The 24,170-nt window shown below is 39.8% G+C and overlaps 1 protein-coding gene across 1 annotated transcript in view; it reads left to right on the top strand.

The window, feature by feature from the left end:
• Positions 1–24,170, top strand: part of anos1b (anosmin 1b) — a 51,299-nt gene that overhangs the window by 21,606 nt on the left and 5,523 nt on the right. The window contains exons 3-9 of the mRNA XM_049588648.1: positions 9,295–9,357; positions 9,964–10,171; positions 11,930–12,114; positions 14,270–14,399; positions 19,362–19,455; positions 20,023–20,260; positions 23,675–23,813. Of these exons, the coding sequence (XP_049444605.1) occupies positions 9,295–9,357; positions 9,964–10,171; positions 11,930–12,114; positions 14,270–14,399; positions 19,362–19,455; positions 20,023–20,260; positions 23,675–23,813 (1,057 nt within the window). The remainder of the gene's footprint in view (positions 1–9,294; positions 9,358–9,963; positions 10,172–11,929; positions 12,115–14,269; positions 14,400–19,361; positions 19,456–20,022; positions 20,261–23,674; positions 23,814–24,170) is intronic.

The following is a 24,170-nucleotide window of genomic DNA, read 5'->3' as shown; positions in this document are numbered from 1 at the left end:
ACCTAGCACAGTGATGTTGACAGATTTCCAATGTAGTGAGTCCCCGGGACTCACAGGTGGTCCTTTGAGTGGGTCCTGAGTAAATGCAGTGCTCCTATTAAAGTTTGTATTTTTGATAATTGTAGCATAAAAGTCGTGTTTGATATTATATGGTTAGAATTATGGTTATATTTTATGCATGCTGAAAATGTATCTGAAAATTAAACAAATAACGTTCCAAATCTGAAAATTCACACAACCACAGTATCTTTATATACAGTCTATGTACAAAACATTACACAAATATCACATCTTGAGCAGAGTATAAAGAGTATCAAAATCATCTGCCCGGTAAAAGGTGCATCAGATTATCCATAGAAACAGAATTTCTATGGATAATCCATAAACATTTAGATGACGTACTTTATAGATTTGTTCTTGCATCTGAACTGGCACGTGTACGATAAGAAAATGGCAGCCTATGGTGAAAATATTATTTAACATGGACTGTCTCCTGGACAGTTAAACATCATCAGGTGATCATCAATATGAGTAAATACAGTATCGATTATTGACATAGACACAGTATCACGATGTATCATTATCAGGGAAAAAACATGGCGTGTCCCTTCAACAGTAAAGCACCATCGTCAATGACATCAGCTTTTGCTGTCACAGCAGATGTTACAATGTAATGTAACCAGAATGTCTGCAGTAACATGCCATATATTCATGAATACAGGTACATTTTATGAACCTTAAAATACAAGGTTATGGGCAGTATGATAATAATATTCATAACATAGGTTTCACTCTCATTCACTTTCTGTGACTTGAGAAATACTTTAAAAACTAAATGACACCACACAGGTTTGATTTTCACAATGTAGCGTTGAGGAAAATAATGGGGTGTGTTATGCATATGTGCAGTTTTTGTAATTATATTAGTATTTAGAAACGTTGAGATTTTCTATCAAGGTTTCTCAAAGTCACATTTTAAATACTATACTAAACAGACTATGAATTTAATGATTACAATATTGGTCCAAATTATTTGTCACAGACTAGCCTTACAGCTACACTGTTGTCAGTTGTCGATTCTAACTAAACATTAAACCTCAAGTCAGTATGTGAGATAACTGGGTCTCATCAGCCGTTGAACTGCATGTTACAACGTCGGCCAGCAGGTCAGATTTCTCTGGAAATCTGCTGGATTGCTTTGCAGGAGAAAACATGATGATGAGGATGCTATTCTTCACTTCAAACGGAGCGTTCAGGTTCTCAGAATAGCCGCTGGTGGAAGATGAGAAAAGCTGATGGAAAATCACTCTCAAGTCATTTTTTGTGTTTAAAGCTGTAGTTTGTACCTTTTATAAAAATAACTTTATTTCACATTTACTGAAACTGTCACTATATTTAAAATAATGTTCCTCTGACTTCTCAAATGGCTTCTAATGGCATTATTATTATTATTATTATTATTATTATTATTATTATTGTTATGGCAGCTTGTGTATGGTCAACAATCAACCTATGAGAACTTCTCCTTTGTTAAATATACTGCCTTCAAATCGAACTCATGAGCTCATGTTTATGACATGGGTAGTTGTGTACAGGATATGTTGGCATTTAAGTGATTAAATCATGAGAGTTCGCTGCTAGACAATGGCAGCATGGACTCCAAAAGAGCCCTTAGGCTAACAATTTAGCAAGCTAGCGAGCATGTAACGTAATGCGTGAAATGCAAAGGCACAGTGACAGAGGACAAAGATTAAGCTGGGAATATCAATATTTATTATTTCTATCAAAACTAGAAAAATGAATTCCAGTATATTTACCCATCAGACACCAAAAAAATAAACTTCCATGACTCATTTCTGGAAACATCAGCAAACATATCACACCTAACTAAAGTTTTTGTATCAAAATGTTTAAATGACATTTAAAAATACATGCTATACATTTTGCACTGTATGGTAGAAAATATAAAATAGACTCTGAACAGCTGATGACAGGCTGAACACATAAATGGACATAAATAGTTTTTCACATTGCACCCACTGAACTGGTGACTGTATATGGAGAGCGAGCACATCTGGTCTGTGGCTGTCTTTCTTTGTCTCTCCCTTTTCTCTGGACCTGTTTCACTATTTGTCTTTCATCTCTTCTCTCCTTTTCAACTGACACTCACTTCTCCCCCCCTTCTATCCACTCTGAAACCACATCTCTCCTCCCCTCCCTCTCCCATTTCCTCTCCTCCCTCTCGCTGAGTGTGGCTGTCATCCCTCTATCGTGGCAGGTGAGGCCATAAAACAGCAGGAGAGGCCAGAGGAGGGCAGAGAGACAAGGTGTGTGTATGTGTGTGTGTGATTAATTATTATACAGATATCTGAGGAGCTCCAATGCAAACTGTGCACACACACAGACACATACCCGGTCATTAATCTAGGCTCTGTTGTTACAGTGTGTTGGTGTGTTAACCAGTAACATCTCCAACCTCCAACCTCCGCTGTGTCTACCGCTCTCTCTCACACACACATAACTCATCATGTCGCCTTCAAGGCTAAACGTGTCTGTTGGTCTCTCCGCTTACACAAATACAGCGCATGTACTTTTCAGTGATTTACAACATCCAAGTGATATTTGAGAGTGTAAGGTGTGTACCACATACATACCACAAGTCTTTTCTGCTTAAATCCATTTGCCTCAACTCCCCTTTCTCCCATCATTCTTGCCTTTCTCTCCCTACTGTACTATTGACTTTATAAAATGATACTGCAGATACTCCCATTCATTGCTTTAGTGAAACTAGTATACTCTGTTACTTGTAAACATTTTGCATTAAGTAGGCCTATTAGACTTAGTAAAACAACAGATTATTAGAGTAGTGTAACAGTCATGACTACTGTTACAGCAAAGTACTTCTTTTGTAGAGTGGCCCCAATCAGTGTCAAATTAATATATTAAAGACGAAATGACAGTATTTGTTGACCATTACTTCCAGGTAAAAAACCCCTGTGTCACGTAGGCTACATCAAATGAAATGACTCAAACCCTGCCTCAATTGCTTAGTTTTAAGTCACCCAAAAAAGGCCCACCTAAAAAAAAGCCAGACAGCCGGTGAAAATTAAGCTGTTATCTCAAAGCTACCAGACTCCATTGACATAAACAGTCACTGGAGTCTGAACAGTCATGGGAGTAGCTTGTGTACATCTGCCTCAATCAGTTAGTCTTTAAGGTAAAGCGGTGAAAATATTGTAAATATAGCATACACTTAAACTGATACAGATTTTTAGGTGGCTAAAATACATTTTGCTGCAGCCCCCATTAACAGCACTACATTGCTTAGCTTTCACGCCAGTAGATTTGGTTTATCAAAGACCCTAGCAAAGCAACACAGTACATAAAATATGCACAGTAGAAATGTCAGATAGGTCAGACCACCGCATTTAACTATATATCTTTAAACAGTACATTTACAGCTTCATTCTTTATTCTTTATTCCGATCCCTATTAGCTTCCACAAAGTGGTCACTAGTCTTCCTGGGGTCCAGAAAGCTGAAAATGACAACAGAAATAAACAAGGTTGCCGATTTCACATATCTCAATTCAAAACAACTGCTAGTTTTCTTCCCAAAAGGAAAACCAAAATCTTGTATCACAGTAGATTCTGCATATATATGCAGACACCCATTTGTGGAGATTACTGATGCATTAACATGTGAGCAATATTTAAATGTTGGAGGGTCAAAGTTAAGCCACTTTCAACTATTACTGCTACTACATAAATGTGGAGTGAAAATTACAGTGTTTCCCTGTGAAATGTGTTGAAGAAAAATGTAAAACATAAACCCTGTCAAAACATAGATAACATCTGTGTACACCTACATAGTCAGAGGTATACTGAGACAAGAAAAGCGTTATAGGTTTAATACTCCAATGGCAGTGGGGAATTATATTTTAGACAAGAAAGAGCAAAAGTTTTCTGTAGTTTTCTCAGTTTTCTATATATAAAATTGGGGGTGATGAGGGATGGATGTGTGGTTATCTCGTTTTAGGGGCATTTGTTAGAGACAGTGTTAGGAAAATGATTCAAACCTGTGACAATGATATTAAAGTCAGTATCCTAAACCTCTATTTCACAATGATGTCCCATGTTCTCCTTTTTAAAACAGGCAAACAACCAACAGTGAACTTGAAGCGGCTGCTATAGGAGTTTTAGCCCTGGTGGAGAGGAGACTGTATCAGTGAGAGGAGAGAAAGAGGAAAAATGTTGAGTTGAGGCAGGCAAGGAGGTAGAGACAAGCAGTGCAGAGATGAGAGGTCAAGGAGTAGAAGGAGAGGGGTGATAATGTGAAGACAGGAGACAAAGAGAAGAGAAGATTATAGAAAGGAACAGGAGGTGGAGAGAGGAACAGGGACGGGTATGAAAAATTAAACATGTCTGTAACTGATCAAAGTGGCAGCAAAGGAGGAGAGGGGGAGTACAGTGTGGGCTGGTTTTGAATGCAACATGGAGTGGTGAGCATGTGAAAAAAAGGCGATGTGTAGGTTGGTTGGTGTTTGCGTGTGTGTGTGTGTGTGTGTGTGTGTGAGGATGTGTTAGGTGTTTTAAAGTTGATTTTGACAACCTGAGCAGCACATGGTTGAGTGAAGAGACCCACGAGAGCTCCTTAAAGAAACGCATCACACTCCAGGATCTGGTTACAATGCTGTGTCTCCTCATACCCAGACTCCTTGAGGAATGCATAATAAACTTACAGAGGAGAAAAAAGGGAAATAATTTAAAGTCTCAGAATCTTTGGTAGAGAAAAACTTCAAAGGTGGCTGTAAAAGGATTGTAATTTGCTTCATGTAGAACAAAGATTGAGGTCAGCTTGGATTTATAGCAGTTTTAATGGATTAAATATGAGAAAGTCCATAGAAACCTGATAGAACGTGCAGTATAAGAGCCACCCTAGACTGGTTGTGATCCCTAAAAGGACACATGTTAGTGATTGTTTCCCATGCAAGACCGCACACTGGCGAACTTGACAAAGTGATGTGCTTCGTCTTTCCTGAAAAGCAGCAATTTTATCACATTTACGCCACAGACTAGCATTTCCCAGCTTCTGTACCCTGACTACATTTTTTGTCTGTGAGACATTTCTGGTGTGCTGCTCGTGCCAAAAGATAAAATGTGTGTGTAGCCTGCCAATGATTTTATTCTCAAATCAATTAAAATGTCAGAAAATGGTAAAGGATGCCCATCACAATATCCACAAACTAAAGGTGACATCGTAAAATATGTTATTTTGCCCGACCAGCAAATATTGAGGTTACTATCATAATAAAACCAGTAAACAGTCTCATTTGACAGGCTGGAACCAGATAATGTTCAGCATTTTTTCTTGAAAAATGATTCAAAATCATTCAGCAATAATGGAAATAGTTTTTGAATAATTTTCTATCAATTGACTGATCAATTAATCGACTAATCGTTTCAGCTCTAGATATTGCATGTGACTCCTAAATAGAGTCATAATTTTAGCATGGCTCAGTAAAATGGTGTACGAACTCGATAATGTCATCAGAACATCCTTAAGACAGAGGCAGTAGAGGCCTGTAGATGTACAGAGGCATGGCCTCGCCACAGCGGTCACGGGTTCAAGTCCAGCCTGCGACCATTTGCTGCATGTCAGTCCCCACTCTCTCTCATTGTCTCCCAATTTCACACACTGTCCTGTCCATTAAAGGCAAAAAGCCCATAAAAATAATCTTTAAAAAAAAAAAGAAGAAAAAAAAAGACAGAGGCAGTAAGCTGTGTAACAGCAAGCACATAAACTTTATAAACTAATAAACTTTATTAGCCTACCTACTGTATTTATCAGACAACACTGTATAAAAGAAGAGGGTAAAATAATTCAATGATCCAAAGTTATGAAATCAAGAAAAAGCATAAAGAACAGATGGATTTTAAGTTGCTTTTTAAAGTTGTCCACTGATTTTGGTTAAAAAAAAAAAAATATGAGAGTTTGGAACATAATATACATACATATGACAGCAGAGAGTGAGTTTTAGTCATTTCTCCCTGTTTTTGGATTTTTGTATTGTCAGTATTGGAATTCATTGTAACCTGTAACCTTCTCAAATGGTGCGTGTGCCGCGGGATTTTGTGATAACCACACATTAGCCTATTGCAATTGCAATATTTAACTGGGCCTATACAAAAAGTTAAAAATTCATTTTTAATTGACTGTATCAGTATGTTGTGCACACCCTTTTCCCAATAATGAAGTAAATTCTGGCTATTTTTTTTTTTTAATTTCATTTAATTTAACATAAAAAACCTTTACAGGGGACCTATTTGTCACCCTTCACGTATAGGAATTTAAGTGTGTGACACATCAAAAGCCCTGATTGGCAGCCAGTGTGAGGGATGATAACAACTAAAAGGAGTCATGAGTGGGACTCTGGATTGCTTTACTGTATGGAGCAAATTACAACAAAGTACCAGCAAAGACGGCCTACCACTGAAAGAAAAGAGAAAAAAACAGTAGACAGTATCACAAAAGCTTCTTGTCTTATTTTGTCTTATTGTTATTGTTTTATGTCGTGATAACACACAATATAGAAGCTGTTGTTCACATATATAAATGTGATCCAGGCTGACTACAGACCTATAGACAGGCAAACTACAAACCTTTTACTGACGCATTTCAAGCCTACAGAGCAAGAGTGTTTAATACTCAATAGGGAGACTCTAGGGTGGAGTATCACTCTAAGCTAACACAAACTTTCTCTTCCATGACTTGAATGAAATGAGCCGACTGTACAACATGTAACAGCATCATGCGTCACGCTGAGACTCCATTTTATGCCCCACAGGTTTAGAAATCAGTACATGTGGTTTCCCTGGCTTTGGTTTCCAAATGCTGTATGGAACCCAGTGAGTTACTATGTAGTGTTTGTTTTTCATTTGATATATTAAAATGAAAGTTTATGTGCTCAAGTGTGATGATGATCCTTAAAGTATTCATAATCATCAGTCTGCAAATGAGCCTATTTGAAACAGCTGGGGTTTTGGAAAAGGCATTTTCACCCAACAGTAGCCATTTATTTGTGCAAAAATGAAGGTTTTATGGCTTTTTGTTGATTCTGTTTGTTCCCCTGGAATCAGTGAGATGGAATAAATTGGAGAAATGATTGAAGCCAGGCACAGTGTGGGGCTGAGGGAGACAGACGGAGTGAGTGCAAGAGGAGAGGGGGAGGAGGAGGAGGTTGGGGGTGAAACCACAGTTTTTATATGTTGTCTGGATTTAATTTGGTGAGAGCCATCATTCACCAGTTCACTGAGGTGGCAAACCAGATGAGTGTGTGCATGTGTGCTTTAGGAGTGTGTGTGTGAGTTTCCTCTATGTTCCCTACCTGCTTAAACACTGAAAGCTCCGCAAATGCGAAAACCCTCTGACACTTTGTCATTAATCCATCTTCTTACACTTTTTCTGTCTTGTATTTATTCAACCCTTGGCTATTTAAAGAAACAGTTTTACATATTTGGAAATGCTCTTATTTTTGTGGTAGAGACAGTTTAGAAGTTTGATACCACTTTGAGTGACCATTAATATGAGGCTACGGTTACAGGTCAGCTTCTCTTAGCACAGAGAGTGGAAGCAGGGTGAAAGATCTAGCCTTACACTGTCCGAAGGTAATAAAATCTCTCTATTAGCACCTCTAGTTAAGCAACAGGAGTGCTCATGTAATGAATTTCAGCATGGCTGTGATTTGGTTGAGTGTGATATTGCTTTATACAACAGTTCTACAAGCACCATTTATTAGAAGGCAGTAATGAATGACAACAGGTTATGATTATTATTTTTTTTTAATCATTTATTTAACTCAGCATAAATAGATCTGCAGCAGAACTGGGACTGGACTGTTGCCAAGCAACTAGCTTGCTACTTTGTGTAGGTTTACACCAGTGGTTCCCAACTGGTCCAGCCACAGGGTCCAGATTTCTCCTTATCATTAGTCATTAGTTCAAGGTCCACACAGTTTAATGCATTCAGTATCATAATTGGGTTTGGTTATGTGATCAAGTTAGTTTGCTTTTTCTGTCAAGTAGCTGTCTGTTAGTCACTGACTCTACAGTGGGAAACGGCACTTCAAGATAAACGCTCTGTGCTGGAAACTCAATGTGCTTTAAAATAAAGTGTACTTTTTTTAAAAAAAATTTTTTATTTTTTTGGGCATTTTTGCCTTTATAGATAGGACAGTTAAGCGTGAAGGGTGGAGAGAGAGAGGGGTAATGACATGCAGCAAAGGGCCACAGGCTGGAGTCGATCCTGGGCCGCTGCGGCAACAGCCTTGTACATGGAGCGCCTGCTCTATACACTAAGCCACCGACGCCCCAAAAAATAAAGTGTGCTTTTAACAAATTTGACACATTTGCGAATAACTTGGGGTCCATTCAGAATGGACCTGCGACCCACACCAGTTGGGAACCACTGGTCTACACACACAGGCCAGCTACTTTGTCTCATGTACATTTATCTGTATGTTTCCATTTGTTGTACAAAGAGAGAAATAAGAGTCTCTTTGCAGATGTTTGGTGGCATGTGTGATTCCAGTAAGTTAAAGCCTTGATCAGACAGTGTCATTGCGATGTCAGCCAGTGTCATATAAGGACATCTGGAGGTTTCCAGTGAAGTATCTAGGCTTCTTTTCTTCCTTTCATCCTCTTCCGATGACTATTCATAATTTAATGTTATTTGTGGAAATATGTTCATCTTTTCTTTGCAAAGGCTGTTCTAATCACTGATCACTTATGTAGGCTAATTTAGGCTAGTTTGGAACATTTGTAAAGTGTAGTGATAGATGCATTGTTAACAGTCCCAGAGACGTTGTACTCAATATGAGTAATCATGGAATACATCTTGTCCAATGGTACATGGTCGGGCTAACTGTTGTATGAAGCTCACTAATTAACACTTTATATCTTGTTTGTTTAATTCAAACAAAAGTGTAAAAATGTCAGATCCCTGTTCGGAGGATTATTTTGGGGGGCATTTTCTGCTTTTTTTGGATAGTGACAAAGACAGATAGGAAAGGCTTCCGGCTGTGGCTTTATATTGAACGGACAGACGTGAGATCCTCACATCTAGTTAACTCTTAACCAGAAGCAAATAGGCATATTTCCCAAAAATGTTGAACTATTTTTTAAACTCTGTTTTCTACTCATTGTGTCACGTGTGATGAAACAAGTGAAAATTTCAAAACCTCTACTTATTGTGTGTAAAGCCTCATATTTTGTTTCTATTTGTTTGTTTTGTGCAGTGCCTTCAGCCATGCAAAGAACTGTGGGAAACCAGGAAGGTACTCTCTCCAAAGTCCTGTGAGGTAAGCCAGAAACAGAGTCCAGTGTGTGTGTGTGTGTGTGTGCGCGCGTGTAAGTCACAACACCCTTGGTGGCAGTGTCACTCCTGCACCAGAGACTTGCTTTTGTTGGCACCATGAAGCTGGTTTCTGACCGTGGAGGCCGTGAATGAGAAATTTCTGTGTGTGTTTATGCAAGCTTATGTGTGTTATGAATAACGTGTTTGTGAGCTTTTGAATGTATACATGTGAGAGTGTGCAGCCATTATGTGTGTGTGTGTGGCCCTGAATGATTATTTGTAAAGCCAGTCGCTGTGGTCGTCAGATTAGTTTTTCATCACAATAGCTGAAGCATGTTACTGTCTGGATGGCTGACTGGCTGGCTGGTTGGGAACACTGGGTAATTCAGAGCTATTAGCTAAAGGTTGTGTTTACATTTTGATGATCTGCAGCCATGTACACACACATCAGACCAGGCTGCCTTCAAAGAGTCAGTAGGAGTTAACCAAAAGAAACACTTCACCTCTGCTGTGTGTTTTTCTGCCCTCACATGTGTGTTTATACATCACGTATTATTTCCGCTGTGTGTCAACTGTAATAATAACAACTCCCCCGTGTTCTCTCTCTCAGAAGCAGACGGAGTGTGTGACTAGCAGGGAGTTTCTGACCTCTCTGAGGTCGTCTCGTCAGGGGGACTGCTCGCCGCCTCAGCGAGCCACCGGATTCGCTGCAGCCTGTGTGGAGAGCTGCTCGTCAGACCAGCATTGTCCCTCCCCCAGAAAATGCTGCTCCAATGGCTGTGGACACACTTGCCAAGCCCCAGCCAATCTATATAAAGGTAAAGGCAGTCTGTAACATTTTGTGGGCTTTATTATAAGAGGCTGCTGTACCGATAAATAGGACATGTTTAAAGAATTAATTGTTATTATTAGGGCTGTACCCGACTCAGAAATATGTCATTTTGATTAGATTTACTTGTTTAATACAAATAATAGAAGCTCGGTTTTAACGGGGCTCAGTGGGATGTTCAGTGTGACAGCAGCATTTATGTAGTACAGTAAACAAGCTAACAGCGCTAACAATGGATCGGAACTGTGCAACATTTTTTACTGACACTAGATATCAAACAAAAGCCAGAGACTGTGTCGTACTTAGCTGTAAATTCACCTCTTCCAAGCAAAAGGGAGAAGTTAATGTTATTTTGGAGCCTTGTGGTGGAAAGTGTCCTCTGTTCTGTGCCACAGCATCATGTCCGCAGCTGTCTGTACCAAAGAGTAGCTTGGAAGTTATGAATACTCACTCTACAGCAAAATCAGGGGACCGAAACTTCCCCAAAGGTACACTATCAGCACACTGACTAGAAAAAAGGACTGTTTTTATGCCTTCATGCTGGTTACAGCCGAAGCCGAAGGCATTATGTTTTCAGGTTTTCCATCTGTCCATTCATCCTTTTCTTGCAAACGTGATATTTCAATCTATCTTTCTTCCGATTTGGCACAAACGTTCACTTGGACTCATGAATGAACTGATTGAATTTAGTGGTCGCAGGTCAAGGGCACTATGACCTTGCATCCATCCTAATCTCAAGATGATATCTCAAGAACACCTTGAGGGATTTTTTTCAATTTTGGCACAAATGTCAAAAAACAATTTAGTGGTTAAAGGACAACGGTCAAAGTCACTGGGACTCACCATAACTCAAGGATTTGTACACTAACTATGACAGAATTTCACGTCTAATAGGATAAAATGATGACGAGATTACATTTTATATCCAAAAGGTCAAAGGTAAGCTTCACTGTGACATTATAATGTTCTCCAAAAATACTTTTCTGTCCATTACTCAGTGTCACTCAGGAACAGAAGGGAGACAGCATGAAATTTGTGTGAAATACCCATTTTTTTTTACAGACATGGATGTAAACTGTAACTGCAGCTGACTTGTTTATGGAGGCGTACAGCCAGGGCGGTAATTCTAGTTGACTGTTTTTGATAACAATGCTGATGTTGATCCTTGTATAAGCAGCCTTTTCATAAGGATCTCTGTTATCTGAAATGCTATCATTTGCCGCTTGTTACTCACAGCACTGAACATGCTTTTAGTTGTTTCCTTGGTAGGGATGCTCCTCCAGTATTTGACAGCATCTAACTCTTGTTCCTATGGTGTTTAAATGTATTTATTGTGAGTTGCTTTGGTTGAAAGTGTCTGCCAAATGAATGAAATGTAATTTAATGTAATAAAGATCCTTAAATACTGCCTGCTTGACTGCGTCTGAAGTTCCAGACGGCCCCGCCGTGGTTAAACACTCCAGCTCTGCTTGGAGATAGTCAGGAGTACAAACTGCCTCAGACGCCTGTGTGGTGAAGACTGAGCAGCCATAATAATTAAACACAAAGAAAATATTGTTGTGATGTATATATATATATATTTTTACCAACTTGTGATATTTCCTCATGATCTACGAACTTTAAAACACAGACCATTAATCTCATTATCAATTAGTGTGATTGGATGTTATATAAATGTCTTTTAAGCCACATCACATCACATTCCGGTTTTGGCCTTTTAAATTATAATAAAATAATTTCCTTGCAGGGGTTCCTCTGAAGCCTCGCAGAGAGATGAGCTTTGTGGAGGATTCAGAGGGTCGTGTGAAGGTGGTGTGGGTGTCAAAGTTCAATGTCACTGTGGAGCCGGTCGTTTACATGTTGCAGTCCCGTTGGAACGTCGGGATTCATCCCAGTGAAGACCATGCTTCTCCATGGACTACTGTTGCCATGGTAACTACAGTAACCAGCATGCTCTCACTTTAAACTTTCTCACTTTTAAATGATTAGAAGGTTTGAGGTATTGAAATCATAAAGACATTAAATTAATTTCTTTTGATTACTGTCTGAAACATCTTCTCACATTTGAAGAGATCCGGAATCATTCTGTTAATACCACCGACTACACATTAATGGGGGATATTAGCTAAAACATTGATGTAGGGAAGCTGATAGCTATAACACCCATGTAACGACATCAGCTCATAGCTGATTCTGCCTGATAGTCACTGAAGCTATGAAAATTGGTTCCCTGTGCCTTTAACAGTGGAACAACACCACAAGGTTTGTAACATATCTTTAACTCATAACTCTCAATTTGCCTCGAATGATGAAACTTCTCAGCTATGGAGATGGATGTTAGACTCTGTTTCCACCTCATCAGTCTGCTGCCTTGCTGTCTAAACCTCTCCGCCCCAGCCAGCCTCCCATTCTGCCAGGGTAAACCGTTCGTCTGTGTGTGCGTATGAGTGAGTGTGTGTGTGCACTGTACATCCATGTGTGTGTGCCTGTGTGAGGTTAGGTAAATAAGCAGAGCTTAAAAAGGAACCACAGGCAGCCACAGTCGTTCCACCGGCTGACTCTGAATGACTGAACGCTCATTATAGACTTAAATAGATGGCAGCTCGTGTCTATGTGTGCGTGTGTATGTGTGTGTGTGTGTGTGTGTGTGTGTGTGTGTGTGGATGAGTAGCTTTTAAGCAGTTGATTACATTTGCACTGTCAGGGAGACAAAACATGTGAATCTTTAGCAATTTTAACCATAATTTTGGCAAATCGTTTAATCTCACTATTATCAGATGGAATTCCAATCCGACTGTGTTCATCTGACTTTCCACCTCATTAACTTGTGAAACTTATATGTCTAAAAGTACACAGGGCTCCGTCATGTTTTTGAAAGAAGATATAGTATGGATTTGTGAGAGATGACGTGTGCTCAAAGTGGGCTTGAGATGAAGTGTACTGTTTCTATTTGCGATTAAGGAAATCAAAATAACAGTGATTTCAGTATCAAAAACTTGTAGGACAAGCATGTCTAAAGTCCAGCCCTGGGGCCAAATTTAAATGGCCTGCAGCTTGTCTTTCAAATTATACTATATGTGGTCAGCCTACTCAATCAAGCAAGATGACTTTGCATTTCTCCATTCACCTCACGATGTCAGGACTGTCAGACAGTTTCTAGACATGCACCAAGTAGGAGCTACACAGGCGGAACTAATATGTTTCCATAAACAGATGGTAAACAAGCAGGCGAACGGTTGCCTAACAGCAGATATTTATTGCTAGGTAGCAGACATGGCCACAGCAAAAAAAGAATTAAGTCAAAGGCGAGGGCCGCAGCTTCCAGAAGCGTTAAAATCTGGACATTAGATGAGATGATTGATAACACTTTCATGTCTGTAGGCCAGTTATGAAGCTATCTTCAGCAGCTGGTTGGCTTAGCACAAAGACTGGAAACACTGGGAACAGAAAGCATGGCTCTGTCCAAAGGAGACAAACTCCACCTCCCAGCACCTCTTAAATTGTAATTAACACATTATATCTCATTTCCTTAATCTGTGAAAATGCGCTTATGTGCCACACTATTTCCTGGCAGGATACAGTCACTTCCAAAGCTAGCTGTTTCAGGTTTTATGCTAAGCTAATTAGCTGCTGGCTGTAACCGGGACCGATATGGACAGACGTGAGAGGACATGAGAGGAGTATTGATCTCTATCCTAAGAAAAAACAGTACTTTTTTTTATCAAGATTTAAGTGTCTGTAGTCTGCTTAGTCACCTAAGTAACAATATTTTCTGTATCTTAGCCTCAAAGATATTATAGTATAAGAACAAGTGTCTATTTGTTTTGAAAATAAAAAACGGTTCCCTCTCTGGTTGTAATTTTCAAGCCTGTTTCACCTCTGACCACACCAAGCATCACTGATAGGTGTGATGTCACAGTGCCCTGACGTACACATGTATATCACTGAAACAGCGTAAGATGTTAAACCTCTAGAGGTTAGCGAAAACAAGATTTACAAGTGATGTTAAGTCTTTAAATCTGTCATAAATCATCTTTGTCTGCCACTCACTTGGTCACTGCTATATGTGATGTGTTTGTATTTTTAGACCCTTTCTGAAGATGTGGTTCTGTCAGACTTGAGACCTCAGCGCTGGTACCAGTTCAGAGTAGCAGCCATCAACAGCCACGGCAGCAGAGGCTTCACCACACCCAGCAAACACTACATCTCCAGTAAAGGTAATACACACACAGTCTAAACACATACTTTTTGTTACAGTCTGGCTCTACGTCCAAATGCCTTCAGACATTTCTGTGCTCAGTGATTAAGATGATTTTGTTGTCTGGGTTTTTGGTTTCCTGGTTGTTAGAGATAAAACAGGTTGCAGGTTATAGTGTTGTGTACCTACATTTGTATTCATGTAAGAGCAGTTTAATGTTTGTTAGTTTATTAAATAAAAAGAGTGTGTTTTCTAGGGTTTTTGAGTTCCTGTGCAGACTTTCCATCCTTTGCCCATCCACACACCTGCTCTGAATCAGTCTCATTAGTCTTCCCTGCTCCCTGAGTTTCTCCCAGCCAATCAACTCCCTGTCTGCTGCCTAATCACCTGATTCCCCTCACCTTAGCTTCTCTGTCCTTCTCTCCACCTGCACTTCATCCCCTTGACAGATCAGTTTGTATTTAAGGTTTTAATGACAGCTTTATGAACTTCACAATAATCTACAGAAGTTCCACATCAATCACCACAGCAGAATTAGCAAAGAGAAACAGTGTATAGAAGAAGTTAAATGTCTTGCTCTGCGTTGCTCATAAAAGAATGTACAACAACTCAAAATTGTGTAGGGGTGCTGAGCATAATAAAGACTTCCATCAAGTGCAAATCACCAGAATGGAAGTGGTGGCTACAGCGCTGTTACAGCACAAACACTACATAAAAACGTAGTAAAGTAACAGCTGATGAAAAGGTTATTCTGCTGATGGCTCACTGTGTGCACTGCCAAGTTGCTGTGACATCATGTTTGTTTATGTCTATGTTTATGAGCTCGAACTTGGTGGATCTTATTCGTGCTTCCGACTTGAAAGTCAGACTTTAATGACTGTTCCTTTGCACCATTTTGTGTCAGAAGTCATTTCCTCTAAGTTCTGAGTAAAATGGATTGCAAGGCAAGTCCTGCTTTTTAGTTTCGTCTTTGTTTGATCCTTGGTTTTGTTCTGGTATGATCAGTTCTGTCTTGCCTGCACAAACCGTGTATAGAAGTTATTTCCTAAAGTTCTTGATGCTTGCAGTCTCCTTCGTTTCGGTCCACCTGCTCCACTCTTTATGACACTCCCATTTCCTTTCGAGAGCTGTTAAGAGAGTCCCACAGAGAGTGATGATTCCTTCCGCATATTCCATAACCTATCTGTTGAATCTTGATACTCTGTCATGAGACAATGACCAGATTCTGGCGTTCCGTTTGTGTCATTTTATGAGAGATATTGCACCTCTCTGAGGAAAAGTCAGAAAGCTCAGGAACATTTCCCGTCCTCTCCTTCCCTGTTCTTTCTCTCTTTCACTCAAGAGTTGATGGATAAGGTACACGCAGCAGGAAAACTATCAGGCAGTCCATAAAACATAGACAGGAAAGACACAACTGCACGTACACATATCCACACATACATATACCGTATGCTCGTTCACTTGGTTTAGCGCCAAATCCCTGTTGTGGGTCAGTGAGACAGAGTGAAAGTTAGAGTAAGACAGTCTGTCTCTCTCTCACACACACACACACACACACACATACACACACACACACACACACACACACACACACACTGTAGGAGGTCCTAGCTCTAATGCTTAGCAGACTTAGGTCATATTGGTGTTGCGCCAGAATTGGCTAGTGATATGAATCCCCTGCCAGGATTGGCTAGAGCGTGTTTGTATGTGAATAATGACTTCAGATTGGATCAAGCTTTGGAAAAAGGTTCTTTATCAGTTGAGCACTTATGAGGGATTATGAAGAGGTGTCTGAGATAGCATTTTCCACCGCCCTCAACAAAACACCAAAGAGTAGAATTCCTCTTGTAATAAAGTTTAGAGAATATACAACCTGTGCCATGGTACACTGAAACTTCTCTGGCAGCTCCTTGTGGCCCATCAGTGTAGCAAAGGAATAGTTAATATGACATTTGGGAAATACTCTTATTGCTTTCTTGCTCAGAGTTAGATGAGAGGATTCTCATGTCAGTCCATTATATATATTATATATAATATACATCATATATAAAGCTGGAATTATACTTCTCTGGGCTGTAAGTAAGCCAACGTGTGTGGGTTTTTTATTTTATTTTTTTTAAATTGTACAGATCAAGGATTAAGGATGTAATGTATGTGTCCATTTGGAAGTAGTGTCATGTTTAACAAACCACAACATAAAGAGAACATGAAAGGAATCAGAAAGCAATTTCAACCCAGGGACAGTGCTTACAACTCAACTGTACATTCTTGAAACAAACATGAATTGGATTTATCAACGTAAGTGGACGGCACAATGACAAGATAAGCCATGATACTCAGAGGAATTTATTTCCCTGTGAAGATCACTCATGGCAGTAATATTACTATGGTGACATGTACGCTCTCAACACTACGCCTTATTGAGATTTGGTTGCTAACTTTAGCCTCAATTCCAAAGAAAAAAAAGTCAATTACCACACGCACTTATCTCCTCTGCATTGTCACATAGACCTTTCTCAAGACATATCAACAATCATTAAGTATCAGAGTGCTTGCAGCCCGTAATTGCATGATAGTCCACAGTTATGTTGGTGGTGTGTTCATGATCACACACAAAAACCCACCCACCCGGGGTGCCTCAGTAGCTCACATGGTAGAGCTTACATCAGCCTTTAGTAGCATTAGGGGGTTTGACCCTGCATTCATCTGGTGTTGGAATAATCAGAAAAAATGACTTTCACATGAACACCCTCTCAAGTCGTTGAAAACAACTCAAAAGAAAGAAAAGAAGGCAAAGAAATTGGTACCCCAGTTGCTGAGTTGATGTCACATATGCAGAAACATGACGTATTAAAGTAAATATTTGGCTGATGGTAATAAACTTTTTATTGTTTCACATATTGTATGTCAATTTTTTGCTCACATGTAATTTTTAATATGATATTAGGTTGTAACAGATAGTTGCTATCCATATAAAGTGGCCTAGATTAGTTAGAAAAGTTACCAGCATTAGTCAGGTAAAGCAGTATTTTAGTAGTTTTACTGGTTGTACTGGTGCTGCAACAAGTCTGGGAGAAAATCACTTTATAATACAAAGCACATCATCCTTGTAGCATCCGTGTTCATTCCACATCACCACTTAAAGCTCATGAACACACCAAAGTCAGAAGCACAGCTTTCCAACTTGAAAAATGGGACCATCAGGAGCATGTGAATGCAGCATGATTCCATTCTATCTGTACAATCGATTAAAGTAAAAAAAAAGCCAAAGACTCTTTAAAAAAAAGAAACACTAAAGATTTACTCAACTATCAGAACATTCAACATCCATAGGTTGATGTACATTTTAAATCCTTTTGACATAAACCAAGTGAACAGTATATGAAATGCCTGTCTTATAGCTTTAGATTCATCCCTGTAAATATACAAAATATATATAAACACCAAAACACATGTTCGGTTTGCTAGCTTTAGCTTACGTACAAGTTAGAAATGAGAGTAGTCTTGATCTTCTCACATAACTTTGTGTAAGAAAACAAGTAAGGTTATATCCCAAAATATTGAATCATTACTTTATGAGAAGGGTGTGTGTGTGTGTGTGTGTGTGTGTGTGTGTGTGTGTGTGTGTGTGTGTGTGCGCGCACGCCCTCTAATGCGTATGTATTTTGAGGGCCAGGGTTAGAGGTTAAAGATACACACTTAAACATCCGAAGGAGTCAGAGTCTTGTGTTTCCACTTCATTAGTCTGATTAGTCAGGGGCTGGAGGTCAGAGGTCACAATTCAGGAAGCTGGCAGATGTCAGGATGGTTGGAGTTCCTCCACTATGACCTGATGCAAACCAGAGAGAGAATCTGAATCTGAAAATCCCCTTTCCTGTTCATTCAGATATAAGAGTTGTGAAGTACCCGCCAGCGGTAATTACGAGGGAATGTCTGGATCAGAGAACTCATCTTGATGTCTTCATCTTGTGAAACAATGGACTTAAATCCGCTGATTGAGAAAGAGACACACGGTGAAAAGGCCTCGATGTGTTTTGGTCCTGATCTAGAAATTACTGCTGGCACTGAGAGACACCCTGCTCATTCCAAAGAAAAACCACACACACATGCACACACACAGGCCAGGTCTTGCAGGCCTTATAAGCTGCCCTAACTTTGATCTCTTCATCTGGGTCAGCCAAACACAGCCCGGGGCCTGTGGGAGGCCTGCCATGGGGGATGTAGTTCTACTCCGATATATTTTGTAGTTTTAATCAAATACAGGATTGGGGTTTGAGTTTCTAATGAGACACAGAGCCAGTGTTGAAAGAGCAGCAACCTCAGGATTTAATCTTGGACGCAAACAGTGACTAGTGGTGGTCGCCTTTGGTCTGTGTTGTGGCAGCTACTGAAAAGAGAGGCTTCAGGCTTCTCCAGTATCGCTCACCTTTGATGCTGTTAATCTAATTGGCTTTGTAGACTTGAATGAGACCAAGAGGAAATTAGCCTTTCCCCCCCAAGATGGCTTCTTTATTTTGCTCCACTGCAACATCAAGTTATAAGACAACTCAGTCAAGCTGGTAAACAGCCTCTGCTTAGTGGGAATCACAGTCTGAACCTCAATTAGTCTACACTAAGTCTCCCTATACATCTAATGCCTCCTTGCCATTGGGGCAGTAGATGACCAACAATGGGCCATTAGAAACAGTCGGAGGAGATGTGTCCAGGGTGTAGTTGTAGTTGATTTACTCACTACAGTCTCTTTGACCAATGCCCTCTGTCTACCTGCCAAAAACTACATAAAAGGAGCTCTGAATTAGAGTCACTTTCTTTTATTAACAAGAAGCAGTGAGTGATTTTCAGACTGTTCTTGCCCCAGCGTTTTCCTCTGAGGTACAGGTACTACCCAGGGCTGAGAAAAGCACCTTCACCTATTATTTCAATGATCATTTCTGCCATTTCTCTCTTGACAGTATTTCTCTTTGACCATCTCTCTCTGCAGACCCCTCACCTCCAGAACCTCCAGTGAATGTCAGAGTGATCAACCAGACTCTAGACTGGACGGGTTCACAACCGGGGACTCAGCTCACAGAGAGGTATTATCTCAATCGATAAGATATGATCAGGTAGATTGTCATCTTTACTGTTTTCCTTGATGGGTTAGTTGCTATGTTTCCTTTCAGGACTGCAGGCTGCAGTTGTGGGCAATCAGTCATAAAATGTGGTCAAGGGGATGGTCAGTGGCTGTCTGATGGCGTGGCTGCATGCAAATTACAGTTCATCTATCTTCCAATCATAAATTGTCTTTTCTGTTTGGGTGCTGGACTGCTAAACAAGGTCATATGAAGTTCAGACTGTCTTGGATCAGTAGCAATATTCCAATAAAACATTTAATAACAGAGATGGGGACTTAAATTGTAGCTTCTTTTCAACATGTCTGACTGCACATACATAAATAAATGACAGATAGGAAACCCAACATCAAAAGCAGTTAACAAACAAGTATTCCATCTGTTATACTGCCACTCAGTGCAACTTGCTCAAAAACATTTACGTCTAGACTTCTCATCTCATAAGGAAGTACTTTTCTTTCTGTTTTATTACCACAAATTAGTTTACATCCACGCTGCGATGTTGTTTGACTTGCTGCTGTCTCTCCTCAGGTCGAGGAGAAGTGGGCTCACAGTGGCAATCTTATTAAGCTGGGAGCCCCCCAGAGAGGGAGACCTGCCTATCCACAACTACAGAGTCACCTGGATGTCTCGACATGCACACACAGCACACAAACACACGCTGCACACACACACACATACAATGCACAATAACATGCACACACGTCCTGCACACTCACGCACAACAGAGCAGGGCAAAAAGGAGAGCAACAGCAGAGTGACTCACGGGGTAAGGAAACATTTTTTTATTTAATTGTACTAAATTAAAGAATACAGTGATAAACTATTATTTTCGCTTTACTGTGCAATCCACGCCCAACATTATAATTGATTATATAGTACATAATATCCCATTCAAAACGGAATTTTAATACAGACTTTGTATATTTTCAAAAGGCTTACACGCATATACAAGTATTTATTCCTCTATACTTCTAGGGACCCACAAATTTGCTTACCCCAGCCATTTAACCTTAAAGGAACTGTCCAACATTCTGGGAAATAAGCTTTTTCGCCTCAGCCAGCAGACAGCTAGTTTGTCTTAAAGACTCAAATCAGGTGGAAATGTGCCTGGCTTCATCCTCAGGTTAAAAAATCTGTCTACCAGCACCTCTAAAGATTTTTTTAGTTATATGTCATTTTTAAATCTGCAAAAAAAAAAAAAAAGTTAAGTCATCGTTTTATGGTGGGTTATGTGCTGGACTATTTCTTGGCCAGGAGTAGTGACTTTGTCTCCACTGGGACCCTGGCAACTTCATGGTGACAATAAGACTTTGGGCCAAGAAAAGAGATCTTCTTGTCTAATTTTTGACAAGTGAATAATGTTAAGCAAAAAGTTGGACTATTTCTTTAACCCTGAATCCAAGTTTTAACCCTGAAACAGCCCTTGGAAGTGAGTACCGGGCAAAATGTCACCACTTTTGAAACAGACATTTCATGCACACATACACACATGCACCTGAGAGATTTTACTGGGTCTGTAAACCCTTGCTCCCACTACCCCCCAAACACACACATACACACACACACACACACACACACACACACACGTGCATACGCATTCCTTGTTGTATCCTGGTTGTGATTAGTGCAGTGATTTTACAGGCCTCTGCAGAGTGAAAAGAGAGCAGGTTCTGTAAACAGCTTCTGTATGCAAGTGGTGGTGCAACTTGGAATAACTCATTCAATATGATTATGGCTGCTTGTATGTTGTGTGTTTGAGGTGCAGCACTGCACAGGTAATCGGGAAACGATGTGCACCACAGGAACAGATGTTACTCAAGTTTAAAACTCTTTAATATTAGACATTACATGATTGCCTAGCATTAAAGAATATCCTGCTGGGCCACCTGCATTCAGTGAAAAAAAGCCTACAAGTGGGAATTAGATGGTGACATAGTAGAACTAGTCAGTCATCTCAATTAAGCACGTTGATGTATATTATCAGCAGAAATTAGGTGCATAATTGTTGAATTTGCAAACTTGAAACTTATAAGCCACCAAGGTTTATTTAACTTTTTAAAGATAATTTAGGTCGTATACATGTGTTTTAAAGATGTTGCATGCTCACATATGTAAGGAAATAATTTTGACATGTGCTCTACTTTAAGACATGGTTTCAATTTACTTGGCACACTTTTCCCTTTACGTCTGCAGACATCTTGTGCATATGTGCCTGTGGATCTGAAAATGCAATATTGTCCTCAGACAGACGTACCATTATCTTCACGGGACATAACTTTGTTAGAGTGCTACGACAACATGCAAGTCTGGCTTCACAGCGGTGAAATAACATGACAACTTGGTGATGTAGATTGACTGACAATAAGGTGAAGTGGCTGTCCTGCATTTGGATAACAGGTTTAACTCACGTCAAAGCATCTGGGAATGTACCTACAACATGCCAGTCATTACAGCACGAGGGGCATTAGAATAGAAGTAAAGCATAGAAGTAAAGTGCATTATATGACATTCATTCATTACTGTAGCTTTCAGCACAACATATAAATCCTCATAATAAGTGTTTTACAAAGAGAATGCTGGGATGTAAAGTTACTTTACAGAGTAATGAAGTGAATCATTACTGTCACCTTTCTCAGTTCAAAGATTAACTTCTAACTTCTTAAGAAATACAACAGTCTTTCTTTTGAAATTATATTTAATGCAGCAATAACAGTCAAAAGGGTGGATTTTACTATTATGATTATAGGTGTGATGATGATGTAACGTGTTCACGATGCAACTGAGGCCAGTCAGCAGCGCCAAAGTACCCATAATCACAGTAGACAACATAGATATTACAGCTTTGATGCACCACTTATGATTGCCTGTATACTGACTGAACATTCCCTTTTTTCCTTCATTAGTGAAGAGAACTCTTTGCACAGGATCCTTCAGCTTCAGACCCACTTTAATGTTCATCTCTAACGTGAGTGCTCACTTTAAGAGAAGAGACAAAATAATTAAAAACATAAACATCAGAGTTTGGATGTTTTTTAATGCAAGTGCACTCATATGGACCTAGCTATCCTAAGTAGTGATGGCGATCCCAGACTGAGCCTGGTGGAGCCATTTATCTCTAGTCTGGTCCTCTGTTCTGCTTGGCTGGGAGGCCTGGAATTTAAATGAGGCCCCCTAACTAGTGTTTCCTATTTGCAGCTGCATCTAGACACACACAGAGACAGCAGCATCATAACAGGTAGGCCGGGTCGAGAACAACATGTCTGTGGTGTTTCTATGGAATGGTGTAAAGTAGTTTTCATATCACGGAAAGCATTTATATTTTATTGCTCTCCATTAGCGCATGATGATACATTCCCTAGCTGTGGATAAAACATAAATCCTGTCAGTCAGGAATTTATGCAGGACTGGAGGGATTTAGCATTAAACCTAAAGTAAAAAGGGGAAATTGGAGGAAGTATTCAAACATGGAAAACCTCTGCTGATTCAGTGCTTTTTAAATATACATCAGCCTCTTACATATAATGTTCACTGACATTATGCACCAAAATAGAAATCCAGGCTTTCCTCGCTCAGTCTGTTTCACAAATATACACACACAGACACACACACACACACACACACACACACACACACACCTACAGCTGTACAGGCCATATGTTTTGTCTATCTCGAGTGTAATGGAAATACTTCAACCCCATTTTGTCTGCAGGTCACCAAGAAACTGCTTTTAACTTGCTTTTGTCTCATTTTGTCTTAAGTGTATGCACATACAGAGCCACACACACACACACACGCACACACACACACTTGTTATCATCCAAGCATCTCTTTGTTGTGACTAGCTCAGATCCATGCAGACAGACAGACTTGATTGACTAAGAGCCTGTTAATGAACTGTCAGTCAAACAGCAGGCTAATGTAGAACATGTCTGGACTGTCAGTCACAAAGCGGGGCACATGCAGCACTCAGAGTGAAGATTATGATGACAGTAAGGCTGATGAAGATGGTAGCAGTAACTGTGCTGAGTATGGTGGCAATCCTGAGTTGGTGTTTGAATTTAAAGATGCAAGTTCATCTGAGATATTTATCTTTCAAGTGAAAGTAGCCAAGAGTCAGCAGCATTCCCAAAGGCTAAAAAACTCTTCTGTTTCCATGTTCCTTTCTTTAATGGTGTAATAGGCGCAGTGTGAGCTGTGGCTGCAGGGTCTGCTGCCTGCTACTTCCTACTTCCTGTCTGTCCAGACGGTTGCCTACTGGGGTCAGAAGAGGCTGAAAAGTCCCAGAGCCCAAATTGTCTTCACCACAGTAACTCATGGAGGTAAACAAACAAAGCATATTCCTTAGTGTATATGTTTACCACTGTATCCTAACAGAAAAAATAAGAAGAAAATAAGAAATACAAGCAGAGGGCAGAATCTCTGCAGAAAAATACAACACCACACACTTCTAGTGGGTCATAAGTGATAATTGAGAGGGATTTTTTCATTCAGAAAATATCCTGCATAGTTTATCTTAAAGGATGAATTACTTTTGATGAAGAATTTGCAGCTTGATATTACACACTCTGAACCCAGTGTTTTTACTACTGCCTCTCTCAGCAGTTTGGATGAGCATCCTGTCTTTGAATAAATAATTAGAGCCAGGTATGAAGTCACTTAGAAATGTATAACTTTTA

This window comes from Epinephelus fuscoguttatus, linkage group LG10 (genome assembly GCF_011397635.1).
Source record: "Epinephelus fuscoguttatus linkage group LG10, E.fuscoguttatus.final_Chr_v1".
Lineage (NCBI taxonomy): Eukaryota > Metazoa > Chordata > Actinopteri > Perciformes > Serranidae > Epinephelus > Epinephelus fuscoguttatus.
This window is presented reverse-complemented; position numbering and strand designations above follow the sequence as displayed.